The following is a 17,682-nucleotide window of genomic DNA, read 5'->3' as shown; positions in this document are numbered from 1 at the left end:
TATGTTCAGGAAAGCGTTGCGGTCTTGTACTTTGTTCAGGAACCTGCACGAGGACTGTTTGGAACTGTGACAGTTCAGTTCATTGTCACGGAAGTGAATTCTTCAACAGAATCCAAGGACCTGACTCCTTCCAAAGGCTATATTGTATTAGAAGAAGGTGTTCGACTCAAGGTACAGTATGCAACTTTAATGAGGATGAAGCTTATAATTCTAATATTTACAAAATATTTTTTCCTGCATCCTCAAAAGAAGAAAAAGATATTTCCAACTTAGGTGAGAAATAAAGACACGATTAGATTATTATGTGACAAGTGCTAATGTACTATATAATATGTATAGAGGGCAACTGAAGGAATTTACTATTAATAGAGAAATATGGAAATAATAAAAATACACATTTTTTTATTTTAAATTCCAAACTTATTTAAATGGTATACTTCACTTTATATGTAAAGCATAAGCCAAAAAAGCTCCCAGCCTCAGTCAGTCATTTCTTTTTGCTATATTTTAATTAAGCAGCATGTAACTGCTGCTTCAAACTGTTTGAGAATAGGAATAGTGTTTTAAAGAGAAAAATCCTGGATTTGAGATTAATTATGAATGTGATCTATCCTTACATAAGTTTAGTTTCCCAACTTATTTTTCTATATATTTTCCATTCCTGTATATTGATTTTCTGTTCCTACTAAACTTTATTTTTAAAAATATAGTTGAAGTTTAAATTAGTTCATCGAATTATCTTTAGACATTTTTCAAGCTAGCTAAAATACTGCTTTAAAGAAATACATTTGGGGCTCGCCTGGCATGCGTGCGGCCCGGGTTCGATCCTCAGCACCACATACCAACAAAGATGTTGTGTCCGCCGAGAACCAAAAAATAAATATTAAAAATTCTCTCTCTCTCTGTCTCTCTCTCTCTCTCTCCCTCTCTCCCTCTCTCCCTCTCTCCCTCTCTCCCTCTCTCTCTCCTCTCACTCTCTCTTTAAAAAAAGAAATACATTTGCAGCCCTTTCCTCTAAACTAATTCATCTAACAATCAAATAACTTTCTCAATTTTAAGTTTTTGTAAAGTTCAACATATTTTTTGTTCATTTTTTAAACGTTCTTCCAAATTTAAAATCTTTGATTTCTTCAAAGACACACTTAAATTGTGAAAAATACAAAAGTTCAAATTTGAAGTATATTAAAATTTGTCATTGCTTTATTCACATTTTTCTCTTAATAATTTTTTTGTAATTTAAAATGTTTAAAATTTTTTTACTGTAATATTTTGTGTCTTTTTCTCGGCGTGTATTTAAGTAAAACTTTTGTTCATTTGGTAAATTAAACATTAGAGAAAATTAGATTAAATATTTTTGGCTCACACAACTGTTTTTGCTCCATGTTTTTATTTTGACATATAAATAGTAAAATGCACCAATTCCAAGCATATGGATTAATGATTTTAAACATAGTATACACACATATAATGACCTGTATTAGTCAGCTTTTCATCACTATGAACAAAATACTGATAAGAACAACTTAGTGGGGAAAGATTTATTTTGGCTTAGCGTTTCAGAGGATTCAGTCTGTGTCATCGGGCTCCAAGGTAGAATCATCTTGGTGGAAGGGTGGAGTTGAGGAAAGCTGCTCAGCTTATTGCACCCGGGGAAAACAGAAAGCAAGAGGAAAGTGCCAGAGAGAACCCAGACCTTTCCAGGAAAACCTCTATCCCTTGTGACCCACTTAATACAAGTAATCCATTCAGCCATCAGTGGATTAATCTACTGATGAGATCAGAGCCATCATGATTTATCACTTTCCAAAAAGTCTACCTCTGAGCAGATGAGACTTTGGACAACATTTCATATCCAAAACATAATACCTCCACTCAGATTAAAGATATTAACACTACTATTACCCAGATGGTTCTCTTGGCATCTTGCCTTTTCAAGAGGAAACCACTTTGTAATGTTTTAATTGACTCATTTTTGCTGATTCTTGAGCTTTGTATAAATAGGGCCTTATAGTATCTATTATTTTGTGTTTAGCTTCTTTCATGCTTCTTTCATGCTTCTTTTGTGTGGTTGCGGACATCCGTAGCTGATCCTTTTTTATTGTTGAATAGAGTTTTGTGGAACAGATCACCATTTATTTATCCATTTTCCTGTTGATGAACATTTGGGTTGTTTTCTAATTTGTTCCTACTATGGCTTTTTTGTAATATATATATTTTAATTGTCAATGGACCTTTATTTATTTATATGTGGTGCTGAGAATTCAACCCAGTGCCTCACACATGCTAGGGAAGTGCTACCCCTGAGCCAGAACCCCAGCCCCTCTACCATGGCTTTTTAATGGTGAATCCTAGACTACAAAGACATTAATGAAGTTATATAGCCAGAGCAGGATAAAAAAGTATCCCAAAAAAGGACATGAATTTAATATTTTAATATTTTATTCTGTGTTATTTAAAAATGTCATTTATTTTTTAGACACTTCCATGTAGTGTACCACAGTGTTGAAAATCCCAAAAGTAATAACATGAAAATCCCAAAAGTAGCTATCACATTATGGGGACCATTATTAAATAAAAAAGAGGTGCTGTTTTTTGAAAGACATTATTTTGGTTTCTAAAATGTTTAGTAAATTTCTCTGTATGTGTTTTGCAAATATATTCTATTCTAGTAACTTTACTTTTTTATTTTGTTTTCAGGCCCTGCACATTTCTGCTGTATTAGACACAGAACCAGAAATGGATGAGCATTTTGTTTGCACCTTGTTTAATCCGACGGGAGGTGCTAGACTAGGGGCTCAGGTTCAAACCTTGATAACAGTATTACAAAATCAGGCCCCTTTGGGGCTGTTCAGTATTTCTGCTATTGAAAATAGGTATAATTTATTTATAAGAAAATGTCACTTCTGAAAATAAGGAAGAAATAATTTTTGACATAAGAAAATGCAAAAGAAAATTGAGGTGTGATTATGTAAAGTGGACTTTTAAAATGAATTCCAGACTTAACCATGGCCTGCTTAATGGTGTCATCAGAATTCTTATTTTCTCATACTTCACACTTCTAGGAAAAGGCCTGCATTATTTTGTGATTTTAGAAATAAAAAGCAAGAAAAAATATAAAATATACTTGGTCACTGAATCCAAATACATGACTCTTTAAACATATTAAAATGATTATAATTATAAAATTTCCTTTGGAAACTGACAGATATTTATATACAGTATATTAAGAGATTTAGTTTTATTCTTATACTAAGAATTTCCTGTTTTTTCCTGTCAGATGTTTTTGATTTATGTGTGAAAAAATTCAAAAAAGACAGTTTTAAAATGTGTAATGTTAAATTACTGATCTTCAGTATTTTCTGATTATAAGTGTTGCATTTGTACTTAAAAAAAACTCCATAAATGAATATTTTCAAGCACACATTTGTCTTGAAAATATTCATGTATCAAATTTGTGCATGTCATTTGGGTTGTATAAATGTAGAAGCATATTAAGCATATGCTGGTAATGTGACATATATTTTAAATATGTAGAAATTATATTCTTTTTCTGTTTTCCACAATTTCAGAGCCACTTCTATAGATATTGAAGAAACCAACAGAATGGTATACTTAAATGTGTCGTGTACTAATGGCATTGATTTAGCTGTGAGTGTGCAGTGGGAGACGATATCTGAAACAGCCCTTGGCATGAGTATGTTTAGTTTTTTTATGAGAAAAAAATGCTGTAAATCAGAAATGTTGCATGTATAAGATTTACATTATTTCCATGAATTATAATTTATGGGTTTATTAAAAATGGGAAACAGATATTTAATTTTATTACTATATCCAAGAATATTTATTGAGTGCCTAGGAATGTTACTGAGCTCATGGAGCTTAGAATTTAAGGTGTACCAAAATAATAAGTAAAAATCAATGTGGAGGAATCAATTATGCAAAGAACTGGGTTGGAGGAACCTGGGAGACACGAGGGGGAAGCTTTAGAGGCAGGAAACTCAGGCATAAAAGGACATGTCATAATTGAAGAACCTCAGTGAATAGGGAGTACAGAAATAGGGGAGATGCAGAGATCATTGAAGAACTTGAGAAATATTTTATGGATGTCAATCTTTTATCCCAGAGTTAATGGAAAACCTTTGAGTGGTTTAGGCATGGGGAAGATGGTATGGTATGATCATGTTTGCATTTTTAAGTGTTATTCATAGGACCGTGTAAAGAATTGGTTGGTATAGCAGAGAAGAGAGGATGCATGGAGATGAGCAAAAGGGCAACAGATGATGGAAGTTTAGAGCAGGTGATGAACTGGGTGCAAGGGTGAGGGTGAGACCCAGATGACTCCTAGTTCCTCAGCTTGTGTGGTAGGATAGAGTGTCTTGCCACTGACTAAGAGATGTGTGAAAGAAGGCTAGGTGTTGTTTTGGCGAGGGAATTAAAATAAATCTGTTTTAGCACATTTTAAGTTTGAGTTCCTTTTGAGAAGGCGTTTATACTCAAAGGAAGGTCTCTGCTGCAAGATAGACTTAGGGATCTGACATGTGTTACTGTTTTTAAAGTCATGGACATTGATTTAACAATCTGAGAAGAGGAGCTCTAGACAGAGAAGGGAAGAAGACCCAGCCTGAAAATTGAAAAGCATCAGATTGAATGGCTAGGGATAGCAGAGTGATCTCACGAAGGGAATTTGGAGACCTGGTGAGAAATACAGGAGAAAACAGTAGATTGCAGATACTAGAAGAGTGTGTTAAAGGGTGGGAGACGGGCTGGGGCTATTGCTCAATGTCAGAGTGCTTGCCTAGCATGCCCAGGGTCCTGAGTCCAAACCCCAGTGCTGGAAAAAAGAAAAGAAAGAAATAAAACATGTTTTAGCATATTTCCCTTTAAAATTACAGTTAGCAAGTATTTATATTTAAATAGACCTTGGGAAAGTTCATATGGCTATAGAGTGAAGTATTAGTACTCCTTTTGTTATCCATAATTGTTATTTTAAGTTACTATTTTTAAGTTTTCTAGCCTCTTTCTCTCTCTCTCTCTCTCTCTCTCTCTCTCTCTCTCTCTGTCCCTCTCTCTCTCTCTCTCTCTCTCTCTCTCCCTGTCTCTCTCTCTCTCTCTCTCTCTCTCTCTCTCTCTCTCTCTCTCTCTCCCTGTCTCTCTCTCTCTCTGTCCCTGTCTCTCTCTCTCTCTCTCTCTCTCTCTCTCTCTCTCTCTCTCTCTCTCTCTCACACACACACACACACACACACACACACACACCATGGGGAATTCATTTGTATTGAAGTCATTAGTCTCAATGTTTAAATAACAAATTAGAGCAGATAAGTTTGAGAAGGAATTATGCACTGGTAAATAATGATTTATGTTTTTTAGGGGGAATGGATGTTGTCTTTTCCATATTTCAAAGTTTTTTTGGACAAGCCAGTTTCTGGCTGGTGTTTCTTTACTTTGGAAGATTCAGTATATGGTATAATGTTAAGAAAATCATCATTTACTATTTACCGATGGCAAGGGATTTTTATTCCAGTAAAGGTAAACATTGCTTATTTTTTTCCACAGTGCACAAAATAAAATATACAAGTAAATGTGAGATACATTATGAGTTAACTGTTTTTTGTAATTCTCATTTTCTAGGATTTAATGAAACAAAATCCTAAAACTTGTGAGGCCGTTAAGATTGGTCTTTCCCCCTACTTTGTAATTACTCATAAAGAAAGAAATGAAGAGAAGTTTTCTGTTAACAGTGTGTATACCTTCACATCTGGATTCCAGTTATTCCTGGTAAAAACAAAATCTTCATTTTATATTGCTTTACCTAAAAGAAATTCAGATTTGTAAGACTGATCTAAATGGATGACAATGTATATTCTATGTTAATGAGTAACAGAACTTTTTGCAAGTTGATACAAATTGTAGCATGTATCTTAAACGGGGGCTATTTTTGTTGGCTTGAAATGATGTATGCTTATGATATATGCATACCTAGTGATCAGAATAGTTTTAAACATCGAGTCTTAAACATCAAATACTAACTCATTAGTATAATATTTAGTGCCTTTCTGAGTTAAACTCTTTAAATTTTTATTCCCACTTTTCTGTCTTCCTTGCAGGTGCAAACAATCATTATTTCTGAGAGTTCCCAAGTAAGATATTTTACTTCAGACAGTCAAGATTATTTAATTGTTGCAAGTCAAAGAGAGGATTCCGAATTAACTCAGGTTTGAATCTTTGAAAATGAAGATCTCCCCAACTTTTAAAAAAATACTGTAATTGAAAGTTATGAGGTAGGGTCTAGAGATTTGGTATAAAAGAAAACCATAGTTTGTGGTAAAGTAGTAAAGGAGAATATGAATATTTATTGGTCCCAATTAACTTTTAAACAACAGTTATGAATATTATATGTTCTTCAAGAGCCAAAGCAAATGTAATCATAAACATGAACATTTAATAAGAATTTAATTGAGTTGGAAAACATTATGGAGGAAAATCACACAGCTAGATAGATGGTATCACTAAAAATTCATGATTAACATTACCAATTGGGCACTCAGCATCACCCCAGAAATTTCACATTTTTCTAGCACACTACATCTTATAATCTCCTTAATGCTTAATTGATAATTTTTGTCTCTGGTGCTTCTGTACATGCTTCTTATCGCCTCATTTTCAACTAATGACCTCAGTGAAATGAAAGTCACTAGAGGGAGATTACTTATTTTCCCAACACCAAATTCAAAATTCCACTTAAAAGCCAGTGTTGCCCCTCCCTCCTGCTGCAGCGGAGGAGTGTCCTTCTGGAGAAGCCCTTCCTTTCACATGGCTGCCCCTCAGCCTTCATAAGGTTTAGTTATTCCCTCCATAGCTGGCATTTCTTTCTCCACGAAATTATTACAGTTGGCATAAATAGTTGAGAATTGTTCAGTTTACAACGAAATCCCTTGATCTCTTCCCTTTCTGATTTCTTTTTTTTTTTCATTTATTTTCTCTCCTTTTCGGTAGGACGTTGTGAGAGAAGTGTCAGCTAGCTTTATCTACTTCTCATGCTCACCCATGGCGACTGGGTTGCCAAATCTAGTGGATATGTTTATCACTGTCATATACAACTTCCCACCAGCATGAGACTTAGTCATACCCAAATCTCATCCTCCTCTACTCTTGCTTTGTGATACCACAAGGCTTTCCTTCTTAAGAACTCTGTCTGCTCAGTCTCCATTGCTGGATCCTCCTCCCTTTTCTGAATCAATATGTCTTAGAGTATTCCATAATTCAGTTTTAGTTCATATTTCTTCTTTCTTTTCACCTACTATGGGAAATTTCATCAGTTCTGTAGCTCTTCGTAGGAACATTAGGCTAGCTTTACATATCAGCTGTAGGCTAATGTCTTTCAAATCATATCTGCAACCTTTCCTCTGTAGTCCAGACTTGAATGTCTAACTGCCTATTGATGCATCCACTTAAATATATTTTAGGAGTGTGTTATAATGTATATCAAGCTGAACTGTAATTAATTTTCTCTATGAAACTGTGCTTGAGTATTTGCTTTTATCTCGGGAAGTAGTAACCTCAGAAATGCAAGTGCTCAAGGGAGAATTCTGTGATATATTTTGTTGAATTACCCCCTTTTTTTTCTTTCACATCTAATTGATCATTAAGTGTTTTTGAATCTGTGTCTCCATAATATTTTTGAGTGTAGACATTTCTTTCCACCTCAGCTCATCTCCATCTAAGCGTAGTTCTTATCTTTTCTTACCTGAACTGCTAGTCTCCAAGCAAGTCTCTGAAGTTCTCTGATCTCCTCAGATTCATTCTCTATTGGTAGCGAGAGTAATCTTTTAAAAATATTGATTCATGTTACTCATTTAAAAAATTTAGTGATTCCCAATGATAATAAATTTAGCATTAGTTAGTATACTATATATGTAGGATAACCATATTTCTTCTAGCCCAGGATAGCACTGGATCATGCCATGTCCTTGTATAATTATTATTAATATTTCAATCTCTAAAGAACCCCTACATGAATGGTAATTGTATGGTCACCCAAGAAAGGATACTTCATGACCTCCCCTTTCCTGTCTTGACTGTTCAACCCCTTAGCACTGTCAGCTTTCTGGGCTAGTTTTTATTCAGAGCACCATAACCATCTGTATCTTAGAAACTGTCATGTCATTCCTTCTAACTTCATTCCCCTAATACATACATTTCTTTCATCATATCATCCTGACTTTTGGCTTCAGTACCAGTTTTAATTTATGGTCATCATTTGTTCAGTTATTGCTATGTGAGTTTTTGCCTTTTCCTCATCGTTAATAAGAGTGATAAAGGAGGAGGTCAGTGTACCCAGGCTCCTAGCTTAATGCTTGTCTCAAAAGTCCTAACTGTTGACTGCATAATTATTAATTTTTCTTTTTTAAATTAGAGCTTTATAGTTATACATAGTAGTTGCATTCATCCTGAAAAACTCATACATGCATGGAAATCTATTTTAGTTCATGATATCCATTTTTCCCTCCTCTTTTTCCCTTCCATCCTCCTTCCCCTCTCCATCCCTTTCCTCCACTCTGCTAGACTTCCTTTCACTTGTCTATTATTTAATATTTGATTCATTTGTATTATCCTTTCCTTACCTCCTCCTTTCCTTATTTTACTCTAGCTTCTGCATATAAACTTTGAGTTTCTGAGTTTGGCTAATTTCACTTAACATGATATTTTCCATTTTCATCCATTTACCAGCAAGTACCATCATTTCATTCTTTTTTATGGCTGAGTAAAACTCCATTGTGTGTGTGTGTGTATGTATCATAATTGTGATACATATTAAGAATATATATATGTATATGTATATATGTGTGTGTGTGTATATATATATATATATATATATATATATATATATATATATATATATATCCCTGCAGTGTGTCAATCTTATGTCTCTCTGGAAAAATACCAAGGAGTGGGATAGCTAGGTCATAGGGTGGTTCCATCTCTAGGTTTTTGAGGAATTTCCATACTGCTCTTCAGAGTGGTTTAGTAGTCACACCAACCATGTTCAAGTGTACCTTTCCCCCCCCCCAACATCGCCAGCAATTATTATTCATATTCTTGAGCAGTGCCATTCTGACTGGGTTGAGATTACATTGTATTGTAATTTTGATTTATATTTTCCTGATTGCTGTTGAACATTTCTTTCGTATATTTGTTGGCCATTTGTGTTTCATCTTTTGAGAAGTTTCTGTTTAGATCTTTTGCCCATTTATTGATTGCATCATTATTATTATTATTATATTATATTTGGTGCTAAGCTTTTTTTAATCTTCTGGATATTAATCCCCTATCAGAAGAATAGGTGGCCAAGATTCTTTCCCTTTCTGTCATCTCTCTCTTCATGTTCTTAATTGTTTCCTTTGCTGTAGACAAGCTTTTTAGTTTTATGGCATTCATTTATTCTTCATTTTATTTCTTGCACTTTGGGGGTCTTGTCAGTATCTATATGATGGACTATGGAGCCTATGTTTTCTTCTAGTAGTTGTAAAGTTTTTGGTCTAATTCCCGAGTCTTTGATCCATGTTGATTGGGGTTTGTATAGGGTGAAATAGAGGGGTCTGTTTTATTTTTGTATACATAGCTATCCAGTTTCCTAGCACCATTTGTTAAAAAGGCTGTCTTTTGTCTGTCTAAAATATAGTTTTGACAGATTTTTCAAATGTCAGATGGCTGTAAGTATGTGGATTTGTCTCTGCATCTTCTCGCTGTGGCTGCTGCTTCCTTCTTGCTGCGAGGTAAGGAAGAGGGAGGGTGTGGGTCTTCGTGGGGGTGGCAGCCAGGGGGGCGGGGGCGACTTCAGCGGCCTGCCAGGACCACCACCGCCTCGGGGTCTCGGTCCTGCCGCCTCCTCCTGCCGCCACCTCGCTGCGGCGGCGGCTGCTTCCTTCTTTCCTCAAGGTAAGGAAGAGGGAGGGTGGGGGTCGGCGTGGGGGGTCAGCTTGGGGGTGGCAGCCAGGGGGGCGGGGAGGGGACGACTTCAGTGGCCTCGCCTTCCTGCCGCCTCCGCCTCCTTCCTGCCTCCGCCTCCTTCCTGCCTCCGCCTCGTTCCTGCCGCCTCCGCCACCTCGTTCCCGTTCCTGCCGGCGCCGCCGCCTCGTTCTCGTTCCTGCCGCCACGATTGAGGTCGGCTTTGGGGGCAGCTAGGGCTGTGGTAGCGGCGGCGGCAGCTTCCTTCCCGCCGGGAAGTAGGGCAGCGGGGATGGGAACCTTGTTAACTTTAGCCAGGGCGGTGGCGGCGGCAGCTTCTTTCCCGCTGCAGGTAAGGCGGCGGGGCTGGGGTCCACGTGCGGGGCAGTAGGGGCGGCGGCAGCTTCCTTCCGGCGGCAAGGTAGGGCGATGGGGCTGGGGTCCTGGGGGGTGGGCAGTTAGGGCGGCGGTGGCGGCAGTTACCTTGACGCCAGGAAGTAGGGCAGCGGGGATGGTGTCCCCGTGGGCTTTGGCTGGGGCGGTGGCGGCGGCAGCTATTCCCGCTGCAGGTAAGGCGGCGGGGCTGGGGTCCACGTGGGGGGCAGTAGGGGTGGCGGCAGCTTCCTTCCAGCGGCAAGGTAGGGCGGCGGGGCTGGGGTCCTGGGGGGTGGGCAGTTAGGGCAGCGGCGGCCATAGTTACATTCACGCCAGGAAGTAGGGCAGCGGGGATGGTGTCCCCATGGGCTTAGGCTGGGGAGGTGGCGGCGGCAGCTTCATTCCCGCCACGAGGTAAGGCGGCGGGGCTGGGGTCCGCATCGGGGCAGTAGGGGCGGCGGCAACTTCCTTCAGGCGGCAAGGTAGGGCGGCGGGGCGGGGGTCCTGGGGGGTGGGCAGTTAGGGCGGCGGCAGCAGCTAGGTTCACGCCAGGCGTCCACGCCACCGGTGTCCCCGAGCTGCGGGGCCTTTTGGCTGCTCCTATTACTTGCCCGCTGGGTCTGCGAGCTGTCGGTGGGTGACCTTCCCCACAAAGGGCCGCGGAGCTGCGTGGACGCTGGCAGCAGCAGCGACAGCGGCAGTGGCTCGCCTATGAGGGCGCAGACATTTGTTGCAGTTCTTGGGGCTTTGTTGTTTTCCTTGGGCTTTTACCCTTCTTTTGGTTAATTTTGGATAAAATGTCCCCCGTGATGTAAATATTGAGCAAGGAACCTTGGTGACGTGGGGAGCTTTGCCGAAAGTGCAGTTTGGATTCTGCTTTTCCCATGGTGGCGGCTGGATGAATCTTCACTGCTGGCTGTGGAAAAGGCTAGGGAGGCTTGTTAGTTGAGTTTTAAATTTCCCAGTGTTGTGTTTAAAGGTTTTACGTGCATAGAAGAGGAATGTTCACCTTAAATAAGCATATGAGCGGTTGACAGGGAATGTTTTCCTCTGGGAAAGGGAATTTGGTAGCTCTGACCCATGTTAGTCTGTGAATATTTAGACGTGTAGTGACTTTTTAACATTTTTCATAAAAACCTGTTATTTACAGTTATGTTGTTAATACTCCTTGCCTTAAGTTCCCCGGCAAATCTTTTTCATGCCTTCTGAGAAAGTAGACAATTCATAGATTATCCAAGGAATGGAAAAAAATGTGAGTGGGTGATTTCGGACAATCCCTGAGAGCTGGCATTGTAAGATTCATCCTATCCCCAGTAACATTTTCATACAATAAATGTGAACACTTTTGAAGCCTTTTTATAAAGATACAATTTGGGAATGATATTAAGATAAGGAAAAGCTGTTGATTGATTTCTTAGATTAACATTTCTTCCCTCTTCTCTTTCCTCTTTAAAAAAGTTTTTCAAGTGATAACTTCATCAAATGGCCAGTGATAAGCAAATGTCCGATGATGACAGCCCCAGCACCAGCAGTGGCAGTTCAGATTCGACCAGCAACACCCTGCTGCTCCAGAGCCTGAAGATCATGAAGAAAGAACCTTCTGCCACCCAGGGGAAGAAGAGCACCAAACTCTCTCGCAAAACCACTGCTAAGTTATCCACTAGTGCTAAAAGGTAACATTGTCAGGTTGTCTTTCAAGCAATTGGATGCTTTTATTTTTACATCAAGAACAATACTCCAGAAATACTTCATGACCAATTTTATTTGTACTTGAATGAATTGTCATCCTTTAGGGAGCATGAAAATATCCTCACTAAAATTATGCTTCTAAGCAAACTTATTCTGTACTTTGGTAATTTCAGCAAGAGTCCTAGAGACTGAATTCTCATCCTGACAGTTTAAGGAGTTGGCAAGGAAAATTTGTGAAACTGAATTAGATGGTACATTGGGGATGTTTCCTTTTGTGAGTTATACTCTTGAGTGAAATTAGCGTGTGTCCATGTGGGTGTCAGTCCAGGCATCTGTGGTGGCAACTTCATAAAAGGAAATATGTCACTTTTCATGAAAGGAAATGATCAAAAAAGTTTATATTTGCTAAAAAATGTTGAATGTCAGGCCTTGGCTTTTTTTGAAAGCAGATTTTAAATTTGCTTAGTTTTACAAACAAGTCTTTAAATCCTACATAATAGGTATAATTTTTTTTGTAGTTATAGTTATCCCTGTTTGTTCTTGTGAGAACAAATAAAATGGAAAAGTAGCCATTAACAATCTCAGGTGTCACTTTGCTGTTAAAACTTTGCACATCTTTAAAACTCCTGGATGTTCTTGACATAGTAGTGAAAATCAACAGCAGGAAAAAAAAACATTTTGTTGGTTATAAGTGAAAGATTATTTGTTTCCTGCTGACTTTTATTTTCTATTATGGCAAAAAAAATCCATCAATGGGACTCCATCAGTGATAGTGGTTGTGTTGAGTAGAACTCTTGTATCAAACATAAAGTGTACCTATAGCATTACCTAATGTTGATGTTTTGTGGTTTTTCATTGATCACAACTAAAAGAAAAAGGAAATATAAAAACTGATCAATTATTGCATTTTATAGTGATTCATGTTCTTATTTTTCTATACATTTTCACAGTCATTGCACCATTAATCAAACACTAATGAACTTGAGAATATTGTATTGAATAGCAGCAGTCTTTGAAATAATTTAAAATTCTTCTCAGTATGTTGTAATCTTGTGGAGAGAACATTAAACAACTTTTGAAAACATTTTAAATTTCAAGAAAATCAGAGAAATGCTCTTTTTCCCCTTACCTTAAGGCCCTCTTTCCTCCAAGAGTATGAAATTTAAATTTGCGTGCTGTACCTAAGATCAGAGAAAAGAAATGGTTAAGTAAGATTGCTAAAATAGTCCTTGGAAGTTTTTCATTGGTAAAGGTATTTGTAAATTTTAAACTTTTTTTAAACAGATAAAATATTGACAAAACTATTAATGTGCTCTTGCAATAGCTTTCTAATTTTTACCACAGTAAAAGTGGATTGAAGTCATTGTCAAAAATATTCTAGTGCTTTTCCTCCTTCTGTTTTGTCTCATTTGCATATAAGCTTGAAAAGAGAATTTCTTTGGTAAAAAGAGTTTTAAAATAGATTTTACATCGTTTTGTTGAGTAGTAGTGGAGGACTTTCTCAAATCAGGTGTAAATGACTTACCTATTTACAGTACCAAGTGAGAAAAAAGCTGCAATTTTCTGTTAAGGAGTTTGGGTTATGCCTCTGAGAACAAAGAGGAAGCAGCCATGTTAGCATTACTGAAGGCAAAACCAGCCTTGCAGTTACCTGCATGATGGTAGAGGGCATTCTGATTTTCTGGTTAGTCTGTAGACTGTCTCAAATCCTTTTTGTCTGTTCCCATTTCACTAATAGAATTCAGAAGGAGCTAGCTGAAATAACCCTTAACCCTCTCCTAACTACAGGTAAGAAACAAATTTTGTTATTTTGATTTCTAAATTGTGGAATGATATCAGGAGATGAATGTATTATCCTTGTATGTATGTGCAGCAGAAGAGGCTAGCTAGCTATGTTTGCTTCCTTAAAACTTTGCAAGTGCTTTAAACAAAAATTTCCTAGGTGAATTAAATTAAATTAGGGGAAAAACACTGTTTAGCATGTATCATATATTCTGTACTTATGAATATACTGATCTTGTGCTTCTTGCTGAGATTTGTTTGAGTGGTGTTGATTTTTCTGTTGTTTTTCTGTGGAATACATTTATTCACAAGTATTTTGTAGAAACCTGTAAGGTTTTAAGTTTTAAAGTTAATGTTTGAGTGCAATCTGAACTGATTTTCCAAATTTAGAAATTGTTGAATATGGTGTTACAAAATGTGAAAGCATTAAACAGGAGTATAGTTGTTTTTGTTTGATTTATTCAGTAACTTGCCTAAAGGACAAATTTTATGTGCTAAGCTATGGTTGTAGTTGTTATTTTCTAGAAAACACATTGTTGGAATTATTTACATTTTAAACAAATATCCTAATGACTTGGGAAAATTCTTAGAAGTAAATTAATTGGAATTGTGAGAAGAATCAAATTCAGTGGAACTCAGACTTTAAGATTGGTTGACAAATTGTATTAAAAGTAGCTGGTTGATTTTTTTCATTTGTGTCTTATATAGTGTTCTGTTTATTTTTGAATGGTGACTGTATGGTTTACAAAATTTATCAAATTTAGAGAGCAATATTATAAATAAATTGCATAGAAATATGTGCTCAAGAATGAGAGGGGAAGGGATGCTAGAATTAAGGCAGTGTTATGATTTGATATAAAAATGTTTTGGTGTTTAACCTGTGTTTTTGCTACAAATTGTGTTTGCTCATGTTGATCAGCACCATCTCTGAAGTCTACTTGAGACATAATAAAGAAAAATCCATTTGCTACTTATTGTGTGTGTTAACCAGATTCCCAGATAAGGGGGATCTGATCCTGATTTATCCAGTGAATTAACAGTTTTGCTTATATTTGTAGTCACAGCCATTTCAGTTTAAAAAGCAGACATGAATGTGAACTAATTATAAACAGAGTGGTATGTCAGATCTCAAAATATTACTTAAAAAGTATACTCCTCAATAGTGTAGCCACTAGCCACATTCTGACTATGGACCAGGTTGTTGTGGTTAGTTGAAAATGTGATATGCTGTAAGTGTGAAATGCATACTGGATTTTTACATCTTGAAATAATATTTGGCATGTTTAGTAAGTGTTTTAAAAATTGTATTTTTATCATCTTCGCATAGTTATTAGAAAATTCAAAATTACATGTGTAACTTGTATTATAATTTTGTTGAACAGTATTGCTTTAGAGAAGAAGTAAATCAGTATTTCTTTTACCCTTCTAAATGGTGTGTCAAATCTGTACCATTTAGGAGGTCAAGTTAAATTTGCTCTGTGGAAGAATCACTTAACTTTCAGAATATATTCTGATAATTTCTGTTGATTTTCTGCAAATGGCTTAAACCAGTGTATGAATTTACATCTAGAGAACATAGTAGACATATTGAATACTTTCAGAGCAGTAATTTACTAGTACATTTGGTAAAGGAATGTACTTTAAGTGTTTAACCCAGGACTGTTTCCACAAGGTCACAGGATTATTTTAGATGAAGTAAAATAATCTAAAATAATAATAATATTTCTGTGAAATAGAAAGTAAGTTTCACTTATCGCATATTTTTTTCTCTTTATATACCAGATTTCATTTAGGTTCATGAAATAATGCTTAACATTTAGTGATTTAACTATTGAAGCAGTAAAACTTTGGGCTTGCTTGTGCACAGTAACATGGAATACTTATATCTATTTTCTTTTGTCACAGTCTTTGGTGACTGTTGGCTATTGAAAAGGACATCTTTTAACTTCTCTAGTTCTTTAATATCTGAGTTTCTTTGTGGCTGTGTAAGTGATTCAGGAAAAAAAAAACAAATGTAAAATACAAGTTTCTTAGGAAATTAGAAGTTGTTTCTTACTACTTTGGGGAGAGACTTTTTTCCATACACCTCATATGTAAAATAATGCAGATGCTTTTGTGTGTCTTTGGATTCTTCTGGGTAGAAGGTTAGTTCTTGTAATTTTGATAGAAAAGCCTACATTTGTATTGTGTTTTTGCTTTCATGCCAGAAAATGCAATAGATTGTGGTATTATATTTCTTTTAACTCATAGCTGCATAAATGAGAATTTTAGCTTTATGGTAATTGTATTATTTAGATTTGTTAATTTATGTTGTAATTAAAAATGGGATTCCACAGTCATAAGTATATTTAGAATTTGTGTGTTAATATTGCATGAGACCTTTGAAACCTTATGCTTGCTACTTCCAGGTGCAATTATTTAATTATGGCTTTTGGTAAGGTGTGTGTGTGTGTGTGTGTGTGTGTGTGTGTGTGTGTGTGTAAACTTGTCAAAGTATGTGGCAGTTAATTATCCCTCAGGGAAGAAATGTTAAGTGTATCTGGGTACATTCAGGAAAATGTTGAATGAGATATAGGAAAACCAGAATTACTTGTACTAGGGAGATTTGTCTTAAATCCCATCTTTTGTTTTAATTAATAAGTTATTATTTAGTTACATAATTAGGTCTAATATACACATCCAGGATGGCCTTTGAAAGATATCATTGTCAAATTAAATGCATGACTTTAAAAGTGTTTGATTATATGTCAATAGGAATACTTCTTTTTCTTTTAGTAAACAAGGTTGATAAAGATTTAATTTCTAATGATTTGATGGTATTTTAGGTTTTAAGTATTGAAGGCCTGTGGGCCAATGCATTTTAAACACAGGGAAATAATATATGTTTTTTGGTTTACTTTTATACTTTTTACATTCTATATTTTAGATTATGGTATAAAAATCAATTCACCAGTGAGCATGAAGGGAAATTATTATGAACATCCCTTTGTTTTACAGAAAGTTATGGACGAGAGTTGTTTAGTAATGTGTTGACATTTACGTTCTGTTTATCAAAGGATGTGCTTCCTTTTCCACTTAGAGTTAGCACTTGTGTAAACAGCAAAAGTTTGGAAAGGTGCTGGATTTCTAAGTTAACCTTGAATTTCTTTTCCTGTATAGAGGGTACAAACATGTACTCCTAAATATTAATGGGTTTGGACTGAATCTATGTTAAAGAAGATATTTAAGAGTAATTGTAAATCCTTTTTGGATGAATGGAAGGCCTTATGGGGGGTAGATATTACAGTTTCAAGTTTATATTAATCATATGTTGACTATCAAAACCTGAAATTAGCTACTATAATACTTGTAAATACTATAATACTTGCAAATTTTGTTAACTTCCCTTTTTTAAAGAGAGAGAGAGAGAAAGAGAGAGAGAATTTTTTAATATTTATTTTTTAGTTATCGGCGGACACAACATCTTTGTTTGTATGTGGTGCTGAGGATCGAACCGGGGCGCACGCATGCCAGGCGAGCGCACTACCACTTGAGCCACATCCCCAGCCCTTAACTTCCCTTTTTAAAAGAAAGAAAAAGAAGTAGCATAAGTTCTAAATCAGAAGTTGGCAATTTGCACGTAAGAGTAATTTTCTGAGTATAAACTGTGTTTCTGATGGTTGCCATATCTCTCACTATTGTCCAGTGTAGATTAGAACTTTGCTAATTAAAGGGTGATCTTCAGACTAGCAACATCTGTATCACAGGTGTGATTGTTAAAAATCAGAATATTGTTTTCCCCTAACCAGAAGTACTGAGTCCGAATCTGAATTTAATAAGATTGCTAACTGAATTGTGTGTCTATTGAGGTTGGAAAAATCCTGCTACTGAAGCCAGACTGTTCAGATCCAT

At 36.5% G+C, this 17,682-nt stretch overlaps 1 protein-coding gene and 1 long non-coding RNA gene across 4 annotated transcripts in view; both read left to right on the top strand.

The window, feature by feature from the left end:
• The first annotated feature begins 54 nt into the window (after positions 1-54).
• Positions 55-5,513, top strand: LOC144252999 (uncharacterized). Its single transcript, XR_013343094.1, has 4 exons — positions 55-171; positions 2,698-2,873; positions 3,570-3,694; positions 5,368-5,513. It is a non-coding gene; the product is annotated as an uncharacterized LOC144252999 (long non-coding RNA).
• Positions 5,514-5,699: 186 nt separating this feature from the next.
• The window catches only part of LOC144253009 (ubiquitin-conjugating enzyme E2 E3-like), a 44,128-nt gene continuing 32,145 nt past the window's right edge, over positions 5,700-17,682 (top strand). For all 3 annotated transcript variants that reach the window (XR_013343098.1, XR_013343097.1, XM_077794987.1), the window contains exons 1-5: positions 5,700-5,775; positions 6,105-6,212; positions 9,680-9,773; positions 11,779-11,993; positions 13,748-13,797. Coding sequence is in view for 1 of the 3 variants with exons in the window: in XM_077794987.1 (XP_077651113.1) it covers positions 11,803-11,993; positions 13,748-13,797 (241 nt within the window). In the remaining 2 variants the exon portion in view is untranslated. The remainder of the gene's footprint in view (positions 5,776-6,104; positions 6,213-9,679; positions 9,774-11,778; positions 11,994-13,747; positions 13,798-17,682) is intronic.

The sequence above is a fragment of the Urocitellus parryii genome, unplaced genomic scaffold (genome assembly GCF_045843805.1).
Source record: "Urocitellus parryii isolate mUroPar1 unplaced genomic scaffold, mUroPar1.hap1 Scaffold_83, whole genome shotgun sequence".
In the NCBI taxonomy this organism is placed as follows: domain Eukaryota; kingdom Metazoa; phylum Chordata; class Mammalia; order Rodentia; family Sciuridae; genus Urocitellus; species Urocitellus parryii.
The sequence above is the reverse complement of the archived record's forward strand: the minus strand, read 5'-3'. Positions and strand labels throughout refer to the sequence as shown.